Source organism: Malaya genurostris, chromosome 2 (genome assembly GCF_030247185.1).
Source record: "Malaya genurostris strain Urasoe2022 chromosome 2, Malgen_1.1, whole genome shotgun sequence".
NCBI classification, from domain to species: Eukaryota; Metazoa; Arthropoda; class Insecta; order Diptera; family Culicidae; genus Malaya; species Malaya genurostris.
The window spans coordinates 239,425,058-239,448,638 of NC_080571.1; the positions used below are offsets into that span (position 1 = coordinate 239,425,058).

The window sequence follows — 23,581 nt, forward strand, 5'->3', positions numbered from 1 at the left end:
TGACCGTCGTTTTAAGCTGCAATTTGACATTTTAATCACTCATTACTTTATCTAAAAAGGTTACAATCGATTAAACTTTTCATGATATGTCGAAGTGAGTTCCACTTTAGAATTTTCGGTAATTTAAGGTACTTCCAGAGCCGGTATTCAGGAACCAGCATAAACCAAACCGATTCGTATGGCCATATGACGAATGAATTGCAATAGTTTTGAGTCCAACTTTCAAGCTTTTCGGGATTATCATCTTCTATATCGGTTTGTAATTCCAGAATCGGAAGTCAGCATTGAATAAAATTAATTAATTTTGTGTGGGACTATAAGTTTATTTTAATTTGAATTTTTTTCTGAAATTCGATTTGGCTTTATTTGAGAAAACGATTGAGCTTCGAGAAACGATTCGATACTGGAGCCGGAATTCGAAAATCGGTGTAGCCGAAGTCAGACAAATTCACCTGATTAGTTTACATTTGTTTCAATATGTTTAAAAATCAGTATAGACATCTTTGAGAAATCGTAGTACGAGTTAAATTGTTGGGTGCCTTCCGAATCGAAAACTGAATACCACTAAAACTGAAATAAGTTTATTTGGTTGTCGACTATTCATATCAGCAAATCTTAGATGATTCTTAGATATCAATCTTAGATCGGTTCAGCCATCTACGAGGAAAATAAGTTACACAATTTTAATTTCGTTTCACATATCATCATGTAGTTCCGGAACCAGAAGTCGGATCCAAACATAATTCAGGAACCTTGTTTAGGAGCATAAGAATTTTCATATGAATCTGAGTTTGTAGAAAACGGTTGAGTCATCTTCGAAAATAAGGTAAAAAATTGAGTGAAATTATTTGTCACATACGCATTTGCTGATCTCGACGAACTGATTCAAATGGTATATGGGTGTTTTGTTCTTCCAGCATTTATTGCTGTAAGCAGTTTAAATCAATATAATTATGAAATTGTTCAGAATTCGGAAGTACTGCCATCTTTCCAATATGTCATATTCGAACGATTATGTTGCCAAAAACGAACCGTGCTAAAATTGGTCCGAGGCAAAATGTCATGAAAAATAATGCTGTTCACAGTCTTTTTGGTACTTAGAAACTATTGTATGTAACAGTATAAAAATCGTGTTTTACGTTGCTCCCAAGCCTTTCTTTGCCATACAGCGCTCAGAACTTCTACTGCTGGAATATGGGGGAAAAGTCGTTTACACAAAAAATTCGATGTCTCCGTTAAAAATGGACGGATTTTACCAATCTATGGCTTGTTGGATAGCTATTTCCGTGCGGAATCTAAGTCTGAAAACATATTCTGTTTTCAAGGTCAATTGTGACAGATACTGTCAAAAAACTGAAAATTTTGACATAAAACTTCGTATAACTCAAAAAGTAAACACCCGATCTCAAAACCATTCAATAGCGTTCTGGGTGACGGGGAGACCTTTCATTTGCGACTAGTTTGATCAAAATCGGTCCAGCCATCTCTGAGATCTCGACCTCTTAGTTGACAACACACATACAGACACACACACACATACACACACACAGACATTTGCTCAGTTCGTCGAGCTGAATCGATTGGTATATGACATTCGGCCCTCCGGGCCTCGGAAAATTTTTCGAAAGTTTGAGCGAATTCTATACCTATTTTTTATATATATAAAAAAAGGTAAAAACACATAGATTTTCGAGAGCTCGCGACCCCGATACGCCATTACCTGATGATATTATTCTAGTTTTAAGTTAGTGGTTAATTAAGACCTTAAGCAGTGTGCCTTAAAATTACATTATACTAGCTGACCCGTCGAACTTCGTCTCGACAAAAATTTGTTCGAATTTATGTTTTCGAACATCAGAATTGTAAAACGACTAAGTGGTTAACGTTTCTCTCCATTATTTTTCTGATTACTTAACCTACAATCAACGGAATTTGACACACATTTGCTTTAGCCCGAAAAGAATTATCACAAAAAATTAATGTGAAATACTTCTATTAAGCAAAAATCGAGCAAATGCACAGATTATCATATCTAATTAAAGAGTTTCTCTTCCAGAGTTGTTCATTCGGTAGAGTAGAATATATTTACAATTAGTATTTAGCCCAAGTAACCAAAAGCTCGTAAGAAAGATTTGGCTTAAGCAACATACAAAGCATTCTAAAGAGTCCGTTTTTAAGGAATTGCTCATACTTGAATGTTCACCCGACGCAATAGAAAAAACTTTGAAGCAGTTCCTAATACAATTTTTAAACAGCGAGAAACTATCCTCTGAACTTTTTTTGTGCGTTCAAGTTGCCAAAAAGTGATACGCAAATTTCAGAGCTCTAACAAAGTGAATATTTTTCAGGCACTGTGGAACTTTTGATTGCTTAGAGAGACGACGCTTAAATTTTAATTTGATATTGATCTTACCAATTTGAATAAACAACTTCACAGAACATGAAATATAATCCAGTCTCAATCCATTATTGTAACCATCTTGAACATTGATCTAATTGCCACTTATTATGTGCGCTTCGTGTAATCTAATTCGATCGAAAGCAAAATGAAAGAAAATTCTCTTATTTTGTCTTTAGAGCTTCTACAGCTCAATCTTTTCATTGATTCATTAAACAAATTTCTGATTTGTTAAACTTACGCTCACAATGGCCAATATTATTCATCTGACTTCATCACACACAATCCTTTAACTGGTAAACGATATCAGAACTTTTTCTTTTTCCTATACTGCCCATACTCGCATATCAGTCCCATATAGATTTTTGCCAATTTTGAATTAGCTTTGAGAATGCAATCTATCCTCAATATACTCTCAGAAATGGCAATAAAAATTGAAGGTTTGTTCGGTAAAATGAGAAAATGTATCAACTCATATCAGTCCCATTCAGTGCAAATTTCAATAATTTTATTTGTTGCAATATTAGAACAGAAAAGGTGTGTTAACGATGTTTCATGTAATAATAACATGATTTAGCATTAGGTAGCACAATAAATAAATAAAATTGGAAATAAAATTTTTATCGTCTTTCTCTCGACATGCCGATTTTCCATATGGGACTGATATGCAAGTATAGGCAGTTAAACGGTCATACAGCCATATGCATTTCGCCATTAATTCATTTATGTCGTATTCACTTGATTCTAAACCTAGCCCAGTTTCCACCCCACCCTAGTTTCAACGTTGTTGAACTGAAAATCGAGTCAGTTTCGAACCTGGTTTTTATATTAGGTTTCCTCAAACTCCCGTTGCTAAGTGCGGACCCAACACAGTTTCGTGAAAAGTGTCTGTTTAATAAAACTACCCTGGGTCAGTTAAAACAGTCATGTGCATTCCGCCATCCGGTAATTTTCCAAGCAATAATTTCGATACCCAATTAAGCACATAGCTCGAAATGACAAATCGCATGGATCAAGTATGCAAGTGAAATCTCTACACAAAACTACTCGTTGCGCGCCAAACAATTTTTCAATGATGTAGTATTCTTTTTTGCCTTTCGCATATAGAAAGGTTATGCAATCACTGTGAAAACCGACTTTTGAACCGAGGCCCCGAAGGCCGAGTGTCATATACCATTCGACTCAGTTTTTCGAGTACGCAGAATCTCTCTCTCTCTCTCTCTCTCTCTCTCTCTCTCTCTCTCTCTCTCTCTCCTCTCTCTCTCTCTCTCTCTCTCTCTCTCTCTCTCTCTCTCTCTCTCTCTCTCTCTCTCTCTCTCTCTCTCTCTCTCTCTCTCTCTCTCTCTCTCTCTCTCTCTCTCTCTCCCTCTCTCTCTCTCTCTCTCTCTCTCTCTCTCTCTCTCTCTCTCTCTCTCTCTCTCTCTCTCTCATCTCTCTCTCTCTCTCTCTCACTCTCTCTCTCTCTCTCTCTCCTCTCTCTCTCTCTCTCTCTCTCTCTCTCTCTCTCTCTCTCTCTCTCTCTCCCCTCTCTCTCTCTCTCTGTGTGTGTGTGTGTGTGTGAGTGTGTGTATGTGTGTGTGTGTGTGTGTGTGTGTGTGTGTGCGTATGTGTGTGTATGTGTGTGCGTATGTGCGTATGTGTGTATGTTAAATTTTTTTGCATCAACTTTTCTCGGAGATGGCTCAGCCGATTTTCACAAGATTTGATTCAAATGAAAGGTCTTGTGGTCCCATACAAAATTCCTGAATATTGTTTGGATCCGACTTCCGGTTCCGGAGTTATGGGGTAAAACGCGCAAAAAAAAGAAATATGTTTTCTAGCTTTTCTCATAGATGGCGCGACCGATTTTCATAAACTTAGGTTTAAATGAAAGGTCCTGTGGTCCCATACGTAATTCCTGAATTTCATCTGGATCCGACTTCGAATCCGGAAATATAAGGTAAAGTGCGTTAAAAATTGTATACCATAACTGAAAAGGGCGAAAAACCGTAAAAAGATTTCTAAATCGACCTCAATCTTCTCCAATTAATAGTTTTTATCAGTAGACGGTCAAACAAACCGATTTCGGTTATTGTTTTTAGGAATCGAAGAAAATTATTTTGAGGAATACCACAGTATTATATATGATGGTATGATTGATATGAGAAAGGCATCATTACACCACTAGGTGGATTAAAACAGGTTTTTTCGACGACCAAACACTTATGCAACTCGTTGCGCCAAACATCAATCGTAGATCTAGCAATTATTGACGACTTTATCAACGAAAATTCCTTTTCCACACAAAATAACTTTATGGATTTTTCCCACTTTTCCGTAAATTTAACAAATTTTTTTGATGTACGAATCCGGCGGGGGTAAAAACGAATCAAACAAAAAAGAATCATTTACATCCGTCCATCCGTTCTTCCGAGATGCGATTACAAAGAATGACCTCTGCATTTTTATATATATATATATAGATAGATTATATTATTGAATGAACAATTTTTTTGTCTAACCGTAGGGTTTAACATTTTCAAAAAATCATATATTTTTTTTTATAATGTATTATAATGAAACATTTCAAAAATATTTTGTCAAGTTTTTAAGTCGATCGAATCATAAATCTTGGGCCTGTGCGCTGAGCTTTTACTTTTTCGTAGTATGAGATAAGCAAAGATAAAGGCCCATAACTTGCTGAGTTTTCTTTCGATAGGCTTGAAAATTTCACAGAATATTCTTGAAATTACTACTGACACCCGATATCATATGGTGTATTCATATATCGAATTCATAAAGGAAAGAATGATGATATTCTTGAAATGTTTTGCTATTAGAAAATACAAAGAAAATAATAAATGAGTTTTCAAAAGTGTTAGACCCTACCTGCCCCTGAATATACTTTCGGTTACAATTGATGGCTCTGAGTTCAATTCGTCCACGTCTCTTATCGCAATTTCTCATATAGTAGTTCTGTCAAGGAAAGTGTTCCACTAAATTCTTACATAGACTGACAGACATGATCTACGAACTGAAGAACTACGTAAATCGAATCAGTTCGTTAAACGAGTTGGTGTTATTTGAAATATTCTTCGTAAAAAAAAGTTTTCATTATTTAGAATTTGCTACTAGGTTATGTGAAATGAATATTGTAAAACCTAATCATATGGATATTTTCAAAACTGGTTACCTGAGTGCACAGATAAAAATATTTTGTGAATTTACATCAATTTTCATGCAAATTTGTGAAGCAGGCAATTGAAAGGAAAGTTACTTTTCAGTTCGCCTTTCAATAAACGTCAGTTGCATCGAGAATCTGATAAACAAAACACTTATGGTTTCAAATTAGATTCTCGATCCAATTGAAGTCTATTACATAGTACTTATGATTTATATGTCGTGTAAATTTCACTACATATTCTGTGTGGGTGCCCGAAAATAATGTTTAAAAAATCCCGAAAATAATGTTTAAAAAACCTTTACAGTATGGGTAATTTCGGACAGGATTTGAATGTTAGAAGTGGTTTCAGAATACAAGATGACGACTTTCGGTTGAAACAATATTTCTTGAAAATCCGTATAATATACACATTTTTGGAACGGATTTGATGAGTAGATGCCGGAAAACAATGTTTGAGGTTCACAGAAAGAAATAATGAAATTTACACGACATGTAAATCAATAGTAACAAGGAATAGACATGGGTTGAATCGAAAATTTGATTGAAAACCATCATCGATGCAAAACTAAATTGAATTGCATGGAATTTAACTGCGATCTCCAATAAAAATAGATGTAAAAAAATGAAGAAGAAATGGCTGGATGTGAAGTCTGTTGGCAAGAGACAAATCCTTCTACAAGCACGGCATCTAGAAGTTAGAGAAGTGTTGGAATGCTTGTATTGCTCTTAAAGGAGATTACATTGATAATCAAATTCGGTTTTAGGCAAAAAATGTGTTTTTGTTATTTAGTCAACAGGCTTATTGAGTGACGTGTTAGTGACTTCTGCATTCGAGAGACACTTCAGTAATATCGTGCCAACAGGATAGAATCGAAAATTGCCTTCAATTTTGCTCAATCAAAAAATATTGAGCAAATCGTAAGCGTATGTCGAAAAAGATTGAAAATGTAGCTAGGGTCCAAAGATGTAATGCTTGTTATCAAAACGAAGGATAATAGTTCCAGTGATTATTCTGACTACTCTGACCAAATTCTATTAACAAAAGATGCATAAATCATTAGAGTTTTTAAAGTAGGTCTGACAAGCTGAGTCAGACAAAGTTCTGTTGGGAATGATTGGATTTGTCATCAGAACAAAAATTAAAACTAGACGAGTTCATTGAATTTCACTAATAAAGACATACCATTTGTTCTATATTTGTTTGTCTTATTCATCTTCGAATGTGTAGTTTGTGGTTTCTTTGTTCTAGCTGTTAGTCGACGTTGGTTTTGTTTATCTCAAATCGAAAAATTCACCGTTACTGTAATCCTTTCTTGAGTTAAACTTTTGTCGATATTCAGACCGTTCGATAAGAAAGAATGTTTTCACTGTCTGTTCGTTAATGGATGTTGATTTGCAATAGAGTAGATTCGTTTAGCGTTTTTTTTCTCAATTTGTTTCTTGTTTTAAGGTTTTTGTTAGTCTTTTTATTTGCTATCTGAAAGGAATGTTTTTCTTGCCTCTCATGTTTTTTTTCTGTCAGCTACGTCAGCAATCCTCTCTACTTCTTGGCTTGTTAAATTGTATTAGTTGATGGGCCTGCTTGGATACCTTGTGTTTAGGTTTAATATAAATGCATCCTGTTAAGTTTTTCTATGTGGGGGGTTACAGTGCTAATTTGATTTCAATGATGCAAAATAGGAAATTTGAAAATAAAAAAAAAACTTTTCTGCGATAGATGAGTTGGTTAAATAAATATGGCGCATAACGTATTTGATTTGTATGATGAAAGTACTAATGAACCAATAGTTGTTAGGGTCAAATTTCAATCAATAAAAGCTTTGAATTGCTGAAAAATCAATTATCCTAGAATATGGATGCTCTACAAATGTTTCCTAAAAATGTTAAATGCCAATCGCTATGAATTTGTGCGTTCTGAGGATTGCTACATCAACGTTTGTTGTTTTTTTTACAATCCATTGCTGCTGAAGACATGACAACGACAGTTTTTTTTAATGCTAGTGCGATAGTGAGGAAATTGATTTTTCTTCATGATTTTCGAGTTGGTAAACAAGTCGACCGATGCTGACAGATAACAACCGATTTAAACTTAGCTCAAAGATGAATGTTCTTCCGTTTAGTATGTTAGTCTTTCAACATGCTTGGTTTGTTAGTAAATACATTTAAATTTGCACTAATTTCGATAGAACCGAAATCTACTCAACTTACTCCTCCGATTACTTCTGGGTTAGTTTTGTAAATTTTACTAGAGTGAGTAAGTAACAAAACAAAACAAACAAAAGTTGATTCACTTGTCAACTAATTTATTCAACAGTGTTATTACTATTCATTTACCTACACAGTACCTCAATGAATCCAAAAAAGATTTATATACTAGTATATGTATAATAGTGCTTTTGTATTTTGCTAGTGTAATCCTTGATAAAAAGATATACAACTACAATAGAGTCGATCTTTTGTAGAAAAAGTGACAAAAAAACAGAAAAAACAACAATAATAAGGATTAATCAGTTTATTAATCGACCAATATAATTATTATGTATAATAGATTATAATATTCAGTGTGAAACTTAAAACCTACCCGAATTTCGCTATTTTTTCTATGTTGTTTGTTGTTTTCTTAAGATTTGCTTTTTTGCGTTCCATGAAATTCATACGAGACGTGTGTTTTCCTCGTTCTATAATTATTCATAACTTCTGCATAGAATCTGCAGATTAAATTAATTTAAATTATATTAGACTTTTCTTGTTTTCCTCAGTTGTGTTCATCGGCCTAAAATTAAGGTGTTATATTTATGTATAGAATTTATATAACTATTCTTATTTTATCGTAATGACGAATTACTCCTTTGAATTTATGATTAGAAAAAAGAATCAATTATTTCTAAGTGTTTCTCCTCTCATGTTTTTGTTTACCTCATGTGTGTCTGTGTGTGAGAGAGTTTCCATTTTGCTTTCTCGCCTTTTAATTGTTATTCTCATGTTTGCATTTTAAATATAACTTGTATGTATTGTATATTATGTAATATATATCATTTAAGGCAATTAATTCTTACATTCATGAAAAGAAGACGGGGACAGACCAGCAGCTAGACTCGTGGCAGTCAAATTTTATGCGAAAATGTTACAGTCATTGTTTATTTGTTTTTTTTTGTGTTTGTTTGTGTCCAGTCCGTCCAATTGCTGGCTCATCTCCCGTGCTAATATATATATATATTCGATTTACGTTTCAACATGTGTGTATGTATTTTCTTCATTTTTTGTGGTTATCTCACCGTTTCAGAACTATGATTTTCTTTGTGTCTGTGTGTGTAATTTTGTTTATTTAAACGTTCTTCTGTAATTGTTTTAGTTTATACTTTTGTTTTAAATATATATAATTTTATCATTCTTTTATATATATAGAAGCACCCATACATTTATAAGTTCTCATTTTTAGCCGCAGTAGAACTACTGCAAACCGTGTAACTTTTTCGCGTCCCGCATCTATCCCACTGAATGGTTGCATTCGACAAACCACTTCCAAAAAAAAAAGAAAGGACTCGATTCCTTCCCATTCGTCTTCTGTGTAACCGTGTTTGGAAGTGTGCGATTTTCTTACCGATTCAGCCTAGCCGTCGCTCCGCTATTAAAGTCTTTGCGATTAACTTAAGAACAAAAACATCTTACTGTTTCCTAGTAGTAAATCAGTGCGCGCGTCTCTCTATCCGCTCCCTGCTCCGAAACGGGTTTTTTTTTCATGCTCTTATTTTCCAATAGTTCATCGGGATCGTTTGATAAAATTTTGAAAATGTGTTCCAAAATATTTAGAATGTCAACCTAATGCTAAATTCAGTACGGTTTTTTTTATTTCAATTTTCTTACAATGTCCTATGGAGGGGTTAATTTTCTCTAATAATTACCAGTTAACAGTTTTGTCTGTTTTTTTCTTAGCTGAATTTAAGGGATGTACTATGTTTGGAGGAAAAGAGATAGTTAGAGAGAGTTTGTTCGTTTCTATTTCACTTGTTAAAAGAAAGCCAACATCTTTTGTTGACTTTAGGACTCTACACTAACACGTGGGAGATGAATTGTAATAAAAGTAATATTTTTTTGAAAACTTCAAAAACAAGAATTCGTTAAAATTTTACTCGAAAGGAACACATTCTTAAACAAACAGAAATTGAAAACTGGGCTGCTTAAACTGGTATACAGTTCTGAATACAACATTCTCTAACGCATGTTTTAACTGGAAATCGATAACTTCAAAAAAAAACGTCCCAAAGCATAGGTTTGCTTTAATAGTCTCAGAATTTTCAGCCTACTTTTTATTTTTTTTTGATAATACTGCGTCAAATTCTTTTGTGTATGTGCTGTGGTTTGAGTTATGCTTTTGGATTCAATCAAAAATTAACGACGATATTTTGATTAGTTTTCTTAAATCAAAGAACAGTATCAATAGTTGCGTATTTGTTTTGTAGAAAATAAAGTTATTAGTACGGAAATGTTCTAAATGTTGTGGCTGTTAGGCTGCTACTTTTTCTTGGTGATTTTGCTGCTGTTTTTAACTTTTCCAATAGAAATGGAAAATATAACCTATTTAAAAACAGAACGATGCCGAAAGAGATTCTATTTTTGCATTATATCATTTTCTCTTCAAGTCTTTACCCCTACCTTTGAAACCTAAGACGAAACGGTTCTTTTCATTGGCGATGTGCAAATATAAATTAAAACTTTCGAATGCTTTTTCCAACTTGCGCGGAGAAAATGTAAATAAAATTAAAATCTTTTGAAAGGAAAAATGAAAATAAAAAACAAACGAAAGAAGAAATGAAGAGAAATCGTAGTTGTGTTTCGACAATTTAAAATTATACAAATCGACCCGCCATGAAACGGCCTTGCTGTGTATGAGTGTCCAATATTTGTGTTACTTTCGGTAAAAATAAACTTAACATTCTAGTATATTTAAATTTACCTACAAATTACATCATTCTGTTCTTTTTCTTCCACTTTTAAAAATAAAAATAATAATCTTTCAAGAAGACAATAAGAGAAAAAACAAAAAGATATAAATTAAAACTTTTAAAATAATATAACAATCATTAAATTCATTTACATCAACAATTACTATCGCTTTTTGTTTATTTTATTCACTAATGTTTCACTTACGATAATTTTGCGTTAATTCCGCAAAATTGCCATGTGGCGGAAAGGAAAATAGTGCTTTCAAAAAATTTTACAATCGACAACTGCCTTTTTTGTGTGTGTGTAACAGTGTCCATTGCTCGAAACGCACGAAACATTAAACAACCGTTTCGAACGTTTTGCTTGCGAACCGCACCTAAATATTCCCATTCACCGAAAGTGGCACGCATCTGCCGTCGCTTGCTTGGATCATATTGCCTAAACCTATGCAACCCGTTCGACAGTGCCGAACTTTCGAAAATCAACCGGTTCAATTTAGCGTTTTGTGGTATGGCAAACAAGTGCCTGTCGTTATACACGAGTAAAAAATGGTTGCTAGTCTACTTGGTTTGAGTTACGACCTCCCCGTCCTGCTGTATGATGATGATGAAAGTGTTGTTGTCGCTGACCTGAACGGATGCGGGGGCTACTGAGGTGTTCATCTTTTGATTTCCGCCCTCCGCCGTTTCGTTCAGTACACTACTTTCTCCCAAATATTGCTCTTGTTGTTGTTGTTGCTGTTGGCTATGATGATTATGCGAGTGATGGCGTTGAAGGTTCTGCTGAGGGGGGTATTGTTCGGTTGCATCAGGTAAGGAAACACGATCCGAGTTTTGCTCCGGAAGTTGTGACTGCTGCTGGTGATCCTGTTATGTCATGAGGTCTTGCTGCGAGTCGATCGAGAAGAGCTCCTTGTACAGTGCTGGGAACACATACTGCGGGTGATCTTGCTTAAACTTTTGCAACGCTTCCATGTGCATGATGGAGAGTTCACTGAAAGGTAGAACAAACCGATTAGTATTGTTTAAGGTGGTACTGGATGGGTGTCCTTGGGTCTTTATTTGTTTGAAACGTAAATATATTGAACTGTGTCACCTACAGAACTGTTGTGTATTGTGTTTAGTTATGTATGTCCTTCGAACTACATAACACGTGAGATTATTTGATTCTGTTTGACAGGTTTTGCAGGCAAATCTAAGAGTACTTGACCAATGCACGATAAGTGATAGTTTTTACCAATTTTCTAAATCAAGTAGTGCTCCAAACTTCGTACCACTAGTGAGCTAAATATACTCGAATCATGAGCATAATCGATAATCACAGATATGATATTACCGACGACGTTCCTAAAGCACATTCGGCATCGTCAGCACAAAAGATTAGCAAAGATGCTGGGACAAATTATTCAATAAGTAGCGATACACATACAGTTCGAAAAAATCTTGTGATTTTACATCACATAAGATAAATGTAGTCTTCGTATTTCACACAAATTTATATTCAGAAAAATGTAAAATTGTGAAATTTGAAAATTACATGGCTTGCAATCGAATGAAATAAAAAACAAAAGATCAACAGCAGCAGTGCTTCAAGTCGCACGCCGAGAAACATTACATCACAAAGCACGTCAGTTAATCGATATCTTGTTAATGAATAATTGATTCATGTAAATCCATACAGCGGCCCTTGGTAACCAAGTGTAAATTACACTCGGAGCCTGTAAAATTCTGTACGAATGGAATATTGTAAAACTCATAATTTTTTCTGTGCAGTTCACACTGTAACCAAACAAGGGAGGCGGCGAGCGACACTCCAGTGCTCCATTATGGGAAACGGAAAACTACTAGACGAAAATAAACCTTCATTCATTTATTTCCGGAGCCATGTTCGGTTTCTCCCTCCCCTGTTCGGTTCCAGTGTAACCGGATAACACAATGTGTCCTTTGCGCAACCCTGTATGTAACATTTCGAGTGATTAAAAATGTGACGAATTTCGACCCAGCTTCCCCTACTTAAAATATACAATTAAATTAATTTTTCGAGAATCGATTTTAAAAATAAAAAAAAACATTTGCGCATCACGCAAATTTTTGTTTCGGTAAACCCTTCTTTCACGCACAGGCTATACCAACTAAGAATCCCACCTCAATATGTGCAATTAATCGATTCCGCAAATGAATTTCTACAAAAAATCGTTTTTGGGCATGAACCGTACAATCTACTATTTTTCACATAACATTTGTTTTGCAAGCATAACGAAGAATGTACTATTCGATGCTTTTTTGGTTGAACGAAATTAAATTTTGATTTAACGATCTCCTGATAAATCCAAGATATGAGCCGTTGTCAAGGCGAGAAGACGCATGAAACCAGGCTGGCATCATTTGGCAATGCGAGCGGATGTGTTGCGGTTCGTTCGCAAAGCCAGTTTCAATTCAAACAAGAGCGATTTCGTCATACAGCAGTGCTGCTGGTCGTTTGCATTGGAGAAAAAGATAACGAAAAGTGGACAACATTATATAAAATAAGCCGTTCTAATGGCTCTAAATGTTATCTAAAGAACTATTAAGATTACTTTTTTTGTAAATCGAATGTAAAAATCATCTGTTTAGTGAAAATACAAAATAATTTGATTTGCTTCGTGCACTTTTCGCTGTGCAAAAATCGTTCGAGAAAAATGTTTCGAACTGTGCTAAACATCGTAGAAAATTCCACAATTTGGTCCTTCTAAAAGGCAGAAATCAATCCTGTACTGCATCTTGATAGTTTCTTTCAATGAAATATGCAAATCCGAAATGAAATAATCTACATCAAAATTGGCACATATGTATGGTCGCCCATTTGTGAAAAAGCTGCAAACGAAATCCCGTAAAAAGAAACCTCTTAAGCCAAATTGATTTAGTTTGGCATCATTTGGAACTGCGAGCGGATGTGTTGCGATTCGTTCGCAAAGCCAGTTTCAATTCAAACAAGAGCGATTGCAGCATACAGCAGTGCTGCTGTTTGTTTACATTGGAGAGTAAGAAAACGAAAAGTGAACAACCTTGGGAAACATTTGCAAAATCAGCCCTTCTAGTGACTCAAAATGTTTTCCAAAGAACTATTAGAATTACTTATTTGTTAAAATATGCAAATCGAGCAGCGTAGGTCTACAGTCTAATAGATTCTAATTAGAAAAATTTAAATTTTTTTTTCTCTATTTTTTGTATTGAAAAATTAATTCGCTGTTGCTGGCAATTTTATATTCTCGTAAAAATACGCCGATGATATCATCCACGGACAACCGGTCAGCTTGGAAATAGATGACGTCAGTCAGCGGTCAGTCATTCCACTCGTCACTCTCCAACACGAACGCCTTCATAAAAGGTTCTTTTTAGAACCATCATTATTTATTATAAATAACTATGAAAACTATTTCATAATATATAATTGCGTGGCAGAATGTTTGATGTAACTTATCCGTACTTCAGTGTAGGTGCATCGTTTCAAATTCTAGTAGTGAAAAAAAAGGAATGCTTGTACAAATCACACAATTGATCAACTGACTGATATTCGGAAGCGTGCCAGTTTCGTTCGTATTCCCGACATCCAGTTATGTCTCTGATATTACCCCCCAGTTTTTTTTAATGATTTGTTCAAGTAGTCATTGGCCTATCTATGCGTACAGTAAACAATATCCACGATATTCGTTGCTAACTAACCAGACTTCACGTTGACACTGTAGTAATATTTTCGCGAGCAAATGAATCTTCTGCTACTAAAATTCATTGAAAATTTTCCTTATTTTATGAACCTAGTGTAAAGAGTGAAGAAGAGATTAAACAATGATGTCGTGATTTCGAAAATGGGTGAACATATTTTCATGACGAAAAACATAGCGATAGGCCCAATATGTAAACCTATGAAATCGTTCCTCAGGTGGACCAAAAATTACGATCAGATCTTCGGTTTACAATTTTCACTTAAGGGAGCTGGCGCTGCGGCACAAAACATGTTTGATGTGAACGGTGAATATGAGCTAGCTACTATTAGGATGTAAATCAAGTCACTGTTACTTCCGGTTCCGGAGATACGTAACCGACAAAACGCGCTTTCTTCTATCCGCACTTTTTTCAGAAAGTAACCAATGATCAAGATCAAATGTATTAATGCTGATACTTTTGGTTCTGAAAATACTGTCGAATATGTGACGTAAGCATTGTGTCACGCTTTTCGGAACTAAACAAAACAATCTGAACCAATTTTTGTTAAAAATCAACCCTAAATTAGTGGCGGAAATTATTCTAACGAAAAAACAAAAGTTTTATTCAGACTGTTTGAATGACAAGAGAAAGGCATTATCACACCACCGGGTGGATCAAGATGAGGTTTTTATAAATTGAGTTATACGTTGACAAACGTCAATGGTATGTTTAATAATATATTACTGTGTATATTCCAATGAAAGGTATTATGTTTCCATAAGTTGCATTGAATTTTATCCGAATCCGACTTCCGGTTATGCTAATGATAACCGCTAAAATTTTTTATCCACGCTTCTAAATCACGATGTTATGAACTTAAAAACATTTTAACTCAATTCAAATCAATCCAAAAATGGATCTGGAATCGATTTTTCATGTGATCGTTAGTGAGAAAGGCATGCTCTTCGAGTGGCTCTTCGGAATTAGAGTTACTCACGACTCGCCATTTGAGGCAATGTTTTAATGAAATATGACCCAAATCAACGCATGCCCAAATGTTGCGAAATATATCGGGAAATCGAAGCAGTTGGATGAATCGATATAAAAAGGTTTGTAATGGCAATGATTTTTCTAATTGCGGGAGTACAAGCAAAATGGTAAATAAAAACAAAAATATATTCTTGCAGTGCTTTCGATAAAAACAATAGGTTTTGGCATATCATATCGCAACGATTCGGCACTTGTTTGAAAATAGAGCGAAACCTCGACTTACTTTCGAAAAGCCAATGCTAATGTGATAGACATATGACATGGACGATGGAAAGCATGGATAATCTTTTCTGACGAATTGGGCATTTCCGAGCCCTAAACACCCCACCATAAGTAGACTGTTTCAACGGACTGTAAAACACCGCTCCATGTGCTTCTCAAAATCAAGGGTTTGTTACCTTCTGTCAAGTAGGACTTAGTCAGTAAAAGGGAATTGAATTCTAATAGAAATGTAACCTTGCAAGCGCCAGTCATATTTTTCGTATCGAAAATACAATTTTCATAACTTTTGAAGGAATTTTTCCGAAGGAATATGCTGAAAATCTGTCGGAGCACTTTACAAAAGTTCTTGAACACATTTAGAATTGGTCGTGTGTATAATAAACCAACTATATCTTTGAATTTACCGGTTGAACTTCGTCTCGCCAAAAATGTATTTTTTTAATTTATGTTTTCGGACAGCAGGATTGTGAAGCGACATCAGCGTTTCTATCCATTAATTCGTTGACTACTTGGACAAAAATGAACGGATTACAACGAACTCAAAATCAACAATTTCGTTTCGGCTTGAAAAAGAAATATCACCGAAATTCAATGTGAAAATGTGCAACGTCTATTACGCAAAAATGAAGCAAATAAACTTTCACAAAAATATGAAATTTAAAATATCTGTATCGATTCATTAAGGTAACCATCATCTAATCACGTGGATGACTCTCAGGATTGATGCTAAATAAACAAAAAATAATACTCGATCAATCATTTTCTTCTAACTGTCACTTAATATGTGCACACTCTCTTAGTTGACCTCATGAAATCAACAGCATAATCATATCATGGATTCGTTCAATAGTTTAATTTGTTCAACTCGGACCCACGATGACCTATATTATTCTTCAAACTGATTCTATTGCACATATTGCATTTTCTTTTTTTCGTGCCTACGGTATTACTATAATATAGCGGTATTGCGATAACAGTCATATGCATTCCGCCATTGTAATTTGGTAAACAATGATTTTGATCGTTGTTCAAAATGACGAATCACATTGATCAAGCATGCATGTGAAATCTCCACACAAAACAGCTTATTGCGCGCCAAAATATTTTTTCAACGATCTAGTATTCTTTTCTTCGACAACCAAACATTTATGCAACTATTTATGCGCCAAACACCTATCGATGACCTAGCAAGCAGGGGAGACTTTTTCAACGGAAAATTCCCATTCCCACACAAAACAACTTTATTGATTTTACCGATGAATTTTCTTAAACTTTTTTATGTAAGAGCACGATGGGGTAGAAACTAATCAAACAAAAAATAATTAAGTAAACCTGTTCTTACGTGATGCGACCTGATCTCTGCATTTATATATATATATATATATATATATATATATATATATATATATATATATATATATATATATATATATATATATATATATATATATATATATATATATATATATATATATATATATATATATATATATATATATATATATATATATATATATATATATATATATATATATATATATATATAGATGAGAATGTAAAATGTACAATTTTTCTTTGAAGTCGATTTCAGGCGTTAAGAAGGACCGAATTGTTTTCGTGTTAAACAAGTCGAGTGAATTTCACTTGAAGGCAAAACTTCTGATGCTGAATATTGTTGAAAATAACTGTCACTTCTTCCTCGCCAACGGTAAGCAAAGCAAATCTTCCGATTGGTTACCTCTCTTGCCGTAGAACTGTACACGGTGCGAATTAAATTAGTTGGTAATTAAAAGAAAAGACTCTCTTTAAATACTGTATCATTACATGCAAGGATGACTTTTATCGTATCAAAGAACACTCTCTAGCAACTCTTCACACGATTCAATCAGTGCCATCGAAAAGAGACGGATATCATCTCAGCAACAAAAAACCGACATGGTTCATTTAGCATAGAATGGACACCAGTGCGAGAGCGAATTTTTCTCGATAACCCGTTTGAGCATCACGGGTTAGCACGCTGCTGTATGGATTCTCTCTGAAACAACGAACGGTCGCTCATTCTCGTTTTGCAAGCCGATTCTGTACGGGCAGTGGATAATTGCGATAGAAACATTTTACTACTGTCGCTTTTTCTCACCATGTACATAAAATCTTTGTGTAAGGTGTGTCTGTGAATGCTCCCACACAAAGGTTTTTAAATATTGTAACCTAGTATGAGAATCATCAAGTCGAATCATCGATTCGATTTTCTGCGATAATTGTCAACTCGCGATTTTCTCTTGGTAAATTCCACACAGTGCCAATCATTGCGAAACTGTATCTATTTTGGTAAGGGCCGTGAAATACTCAGAGCATGAAGTGGAGCGAAGAAATGTAGAAAAAATCTCGCACGATGTATGCATTGAGAGGCAGCGAGTTCTTGTAGTATCATCTACCAGAATGACGATGTTGTATACAATTAAGTTTAGGTACATTTATCTTGAATGAAAAGCATCCGTTGCTGGATATTATTAATTTATGTGTATTCTGTGATCGACATTTCAGCTATCTTATCAGTCTTTTATTTATTATCTTGAACCAATTCGAATGTTTACATGAACATCATTTAAAGGCCGCTCTCACACTATTGAAAGAGATATTTTGTTACTTGAAGAGATCAACTGACGGTAATTAAACTGATCCTCGATTGAAGAGAAACTGAATGCTGCTCGTTCGGGCCATCAGCAAACATTGTGTGTGTCAGAGAGTGAAGTTTACTGCAGTGGAGAGATCGTCAATGTGTTCCACATTCAGTTTCAATTGAATTGAATGAAGTTCCACTGCACTGCTCAGAACACTATCACCATTAAACAGAATTAGGCGCGTTCTCCTCGAATGAGAAGAACCAGTTGAACAATGCCGGTCAAATTTTTCAGTAACTTGGTATCGATGGCGGTTTTACTCATTATGTCCCAGCGTACGGATTCACTATATTTTAATACACGCTTCCTATAGAAGTTGATTACCTAACAGCATATCTTGAGCACTATTTGATAGTTTAAACTTTTATTTTCTTTGTGTATTAAAAATGCTCCCTGGTATGGTTCACACAAAAGTAGAGAGTAGAGTCGAGAAAAAGTAAGCAACATGCTTTAGGATTTGATGAATCCGTGAATGTGAAGTGTAACGTTAAAAGGAAATATACCTCCAAAACTTATTAAATGTTGGAAAAAATCAAATGGGCTTGCGATACTAATGCTGCTGCTACTTTTAATGAACATTCACCGAATCTAAGAGATTCTTGCTATAAACAAAAATGGTCTTCAGTTAATGTTAATATTTTTGTTCCGCCAGTAGTTTGAGGTAGATTCCAGAGAGACAAAGAACTACGCAATCCAAAAAAAAGACTGACAATTGACGAATGCGTTATATTTTGTAGTAAATAGGACCATTGGTATTCACAGGAAGCCTCATTCAAACTGTTGTTTCTTAGTTCAGTGCCGAGAAGTAAATCCCGAAAAATCGTACAAATATCGCTGATCGACCACATGAACAGTACATTCTTGAAAATTGGTGGTCCATTTGAAAGAATATTTTACAGAAAATGGAGGAATGGAACCAAATGAAGTTGCATATTGCAGCTTGAATGTCTACATTAATTATGTTCTCAATAAAAATCAGCTAAAAACCGAATATTTTGGACAGAATGTACCAAGTATTTTTGGTTATATTGTGCCATCATCTTTGATAGTACTTCTTCCGGTACTGACTTTGAATCGTATCTTTGATATAAAAATATAGTTTAAAAAATAATAAATGACCTCATTCAAAATATAGACTTATCTCTTATATTTAAATTTGAGAACCTTTGGGCTATAATGGGTTAAACTGCAACATTATCTCAGGGACACCAAGATTTGATCTCTAATAGGACTTTTCTTGGTAGATAACGATACTGTTACTCCTGCTCATTTTCGTCCATTTCGAAAAACGCACAAAAGCAAATGATTGAATTTTGATCACGGTCTTTCTTTGACACTCGTTCAGTTGAACACCGGGACTGATAAGTACAGGATGGGCCATTTAAAGTGGAAGCATTCCCAAGTAACAATTCGAATGCCTTATGGTTTTGATTATAATTTATAGGAGTTTTGTAATTGTTTTTCAGTCACTATATGTTTTATGACAACTTTAATAAGTGTCTCTTTTGATAAGTAATATCATAGTTGTTAAAGCTTCTATGAAACCTTTTACCTAAACTAACAACTGGACTAAAAATAAAACAATTTGTACTAGAATAAAACCATGCAAACACTCTTAATATTGCTTTCAAACATTTTCTTTAGAGCATTATTGTCAATTAAATTCTTTCATAAATCTAGTTTTGTGTGTGCGTGTTCATTGGATAACAGTTTCACTCAGAGCAAATTTGAGGGTTCTAAAGTACATTTATGACACATTTGTTGTGGGTTATTTGATTTATTGATTTTTAATTGCAGAGTAAAGACTGTCCCAGAAAGTATGGACGCAACCAAAAGCCGCTGCCATTTCGCAATGGTTCAGAATCTTTCAATTTTTATGGCTGCTTCCTGTTGTTTACACTCTTCTCTAACCACTTGTGCAGTTGTTTATTCGTTTTTATTAGTTTGTTTCGAAATGCGTGGACTTTCAGCAGAACAACGTCGAAAAATTGTGTACAAATGGTGCACAGAACGCGGACTGTCACTGAGAAAGATAGCAAAAATGGAAGGAGTAAGTGAAAAGGCCGGGCAAAATGCAATCAGAAAGTTCGGCGAGGATAACACCTTTGAGGATAAACCGAAAATGGGTCGTAAAAAAGGTCCTGCTAACCCTCGGATAAGCGCATACTAAAGGCGTTCGAGCAAAAAGGAGGTTTCAGTTCGGGATGTCGCCAAAAAAGTGGGCACTTCGAAGTCAAATGTTCTTCGTGCTAAAGAACGTTTGAATCTTCGAACCTATAAGAAGCAGAAACAACCAAAACGTAGTCCGAAACAAGAAGCATCGATCAGGCCGAGAGTTCAAAAGCTGTACAATACGATTCTTGCTGGAAATTTGAACTGCATAATCATTGATGACGAAACCTACGTGAAACTCGATTACAAATCCTTGCCGGGACCACAATATTATACGAAGGGCAAGTGTTAAATCAGTCCGAGACATCGATTGAAGTCGAAAAATTTGGTAAAAAAGCTATGGTATGGCAAGCAATTTGTAGCTGCGGTAAGATTTCGAAACCCTTCATCACCAATGCTTCAATGAACTGCGAAATATACATCAAGGAATGTTTACAAAAACGACTTCTACCCATGATTCGAAGCCACAAGGATCCTGTTGTTTTCTGACCAGATCTTGCTTCTTGCCACTACTCGAAATCAGCGGTAGAATAGTATACTACCAAAAATGTCACTTTCGTCCCAAAAGACATGAATCCACCAAATTGCCCACAACTTCGACCAATTGAGGAATTTTGGGCATTAACGAAGGCACATCCTAGGAAACATATCTCGGCAGCCGAAACCATTCAACAGTTCGAACAAGATTGGAAAAAAGTGTCAAAACTTGTCGCCAAGAAATCTGTACGGAATTTAATGAGGAACGTTCGCAAGAAGGTGCGCCAGCTAGTCTACAATGGCTAAGTAGCAAATGTTGAGAATAATATTATTGTAATAATGTTATTGTAGTCTAATATTATCAGTATATCGAATAAAATTTGAATATCTAACACTTGTGAATTATTTACAGCGAAATCAAAGTGCGTCCATACTTTCTGGGACAGTCTTTAATTTACATTAAAGAAAATTTCATGGCCGCCATTATGAGGTTCTTTGCCGTAGTTTTTATTGACATCAAATAAACTTGGAAATCCAAAAACGAGGAAATATGATGGACTTTCATGATTCATTTTCAGAATGTATGCACAAGTTTTAACGCCACGAAATAGTTTTATACAAAAATGACGATGAATCATAAAACAGAATTTTTATAAATCATGGAGACTTTCGCAAAAGTCGCATTTATCTCAAGGCGATTAGTTATAATTCTTATTTTTATCCTTACATTCACGATAAAAATAAAAGCGCATGAAATTTTTACGTTCGGAAAAAGCCTCAAACTCGTAAATAAAATCGAATATATTCTTACTGATTGCATTCAAAGTAGACATGATACACACATAGTCAAGAAAAATATTATAAAAACGACAGTTTATTCATAGCGGAATTCATTCCTTCCGAATAAATTTAATGTTGATCGTTTCAGTTTAGTGTGGTGTTTGTGCGGATTTGGTGATTGGTCTCTATTTTTGCCAAGCAACGAGAACTGTTCATGGTGAAAATTGTTTGAATGGCTACTGGTTTCAACAGGACGGTGCAACATGCCATACAGCTCGACTAACAATCGATTTGTTACGATGATTGACGGTTAAAAATTTAATAATGAATTGGTGTTCATATTTCCGGTGGTATGAGGAAACAATGAATTTTTGGTACAATTTGCGGTATGCGCTATCAAAAACCAAAAACTCTCCCATACGTTAAATTTCAAGACGGCACTCCCTAGTCAAGTACGACGTATTCGTTTTAAGTGTAAAATAAATACATCCAGAAGAGCTATAAACTTTCAGGTAAAACAATGTTTGAAGCAGTTTTGTATAAGGTGTAATAAAGGGTGATTTTTTTTGCTGGTATCTTTTTGGAAACACGGTTTTTGACAGACCACACGTGAATCGTGTCATTGTCAAACTTGTTCAGTTTGTTCAATAATTTAATCATGAATCATCGTTTGGTCTACAATTTTATCATGAATGTGCGGAAGATGCACTTTTTTATCGAAAAATGGTGTTCATTGACGAACCTCATTTCTGGTTGAATGGATACGTCAACCAGTAAAATTGACGAATCTGCAGTGAAGACCAGCCAGAAGCATTGGAAGAGCTACCAATGCATTTCAGAAAAGTCACTGATGGGTGTGGATTATGAAAATCAAATCCTATACCTCTTCAAAAATCACCCTTTACATAGCATACGTTGTATGTCAATGCTCTAGACCGTGTTTTTTGTATTAGATATACTTCGTGTAATTGAAAAAAAAACGGCATCACTGAATTATACAAATTTCAAATCGTTAGTATGTACTTTATGATAAAAAAAGAACCGGAATTTTCATTTTAAAATTCCCGCGCTTGTCCAATCGGTAAATTTTTATTCTCTCAACGTTGGCAACACTTTTATACGCATTCTTTCAAATTTTGACGCATATCGTACGATTAGTTTTTGTTTGGCGTCTATGCAAAGAAGTTGAAAAATTTTCATGTGGTGATTTTTATAATGGATGAAAATTTAGAACAACGGCTCGCCTTCGAAACGCCATTCGGTCGATTGTTGTGCGGTTTCGACGTCTTATTCATAGATCCACACCTCATCACCAGTTATGATGCATTCGATGAATGTGGGGTCACTATCTGCGTTGGAAATCATCTACTTGGCCACATCAACACGACGCAGTTTTTGAATGAAATTCAGGCAACGTTTTTAGGCACCAGCCGAGAAGCGACGCGTTTCAAACCCAAAACATCAGTTAAAATGTGTTCGGCTGATCCATAAGAGATGCCCAACAACACAGCAATCTCACTAATCGGTACAGAACGATTTTGCAACACGATTTGCTTCGCCGATTCAATGTTTTCTTCAGTAACAGATGTTGTTGGGCGGCCAGGGATCTCATCATGATCCAAGCTTTTACGACCACCTTTGAAGCGTTTCTACCACTCGTAGGCTTGTGTTTTTCCTAGACACGATTCATCAAAGGTCTAAAGAGGGTTGTTCTAAATTTTCATCCATTATAAAAATCGCCACACGAAAATTTTTCAACTTCTTTGTATAGACGCCAAACAAAAATTAATCGTACGATATGCGTCAAAATTTGTCAGAATGTGTATAAAAGTATTGCCAACGTTGAGAGAATAAAATTCTACCGACTGGACAAGCGCGGGAATTTTAAAATGAAAATTCCGGTTCTTTTTTGATCATAAGGTATGTTATTTCGTCGAATGGGAATAAAATTTTTTGATTCATTTGAATTGTAGCTCTAGCCATTTCATTTCTGTAAGTGTTCTGTAAACTG

At 35.0% G+C, this 23,581-nt stretch overlaps 1 protein-coding gene across 8 annotated transcripts in view; it reads right to left on the reverse strand.

Moving 5' to 3' along the window:
* Positions 1-8,058: 8,058 nt before the first annotated feature.
* The window catches only part of LOC131428300 (probable nuclear hormone receptor HR3), a 554,301-nt gene continuing 538,778 nt past the window's right edge, over positions 8,059-23,581 (reverse strand). For all 8 annotated transcript variants that reach the window (XM_058592142.1, XM_058592141.1, XM_058592140.1 and 5 more), the window contains one exon: positions 8,059-11,498. In XM_058592142.1, coding sequence (XP_058448125.1) covers positions 11,375-11,498 — 124 coding nt within the window. In that variant the 3' untranslated portion in view covers positions 8,059-11,374. The remainder of the gene's footprint in view (positions 11,499-23,581) is intronic.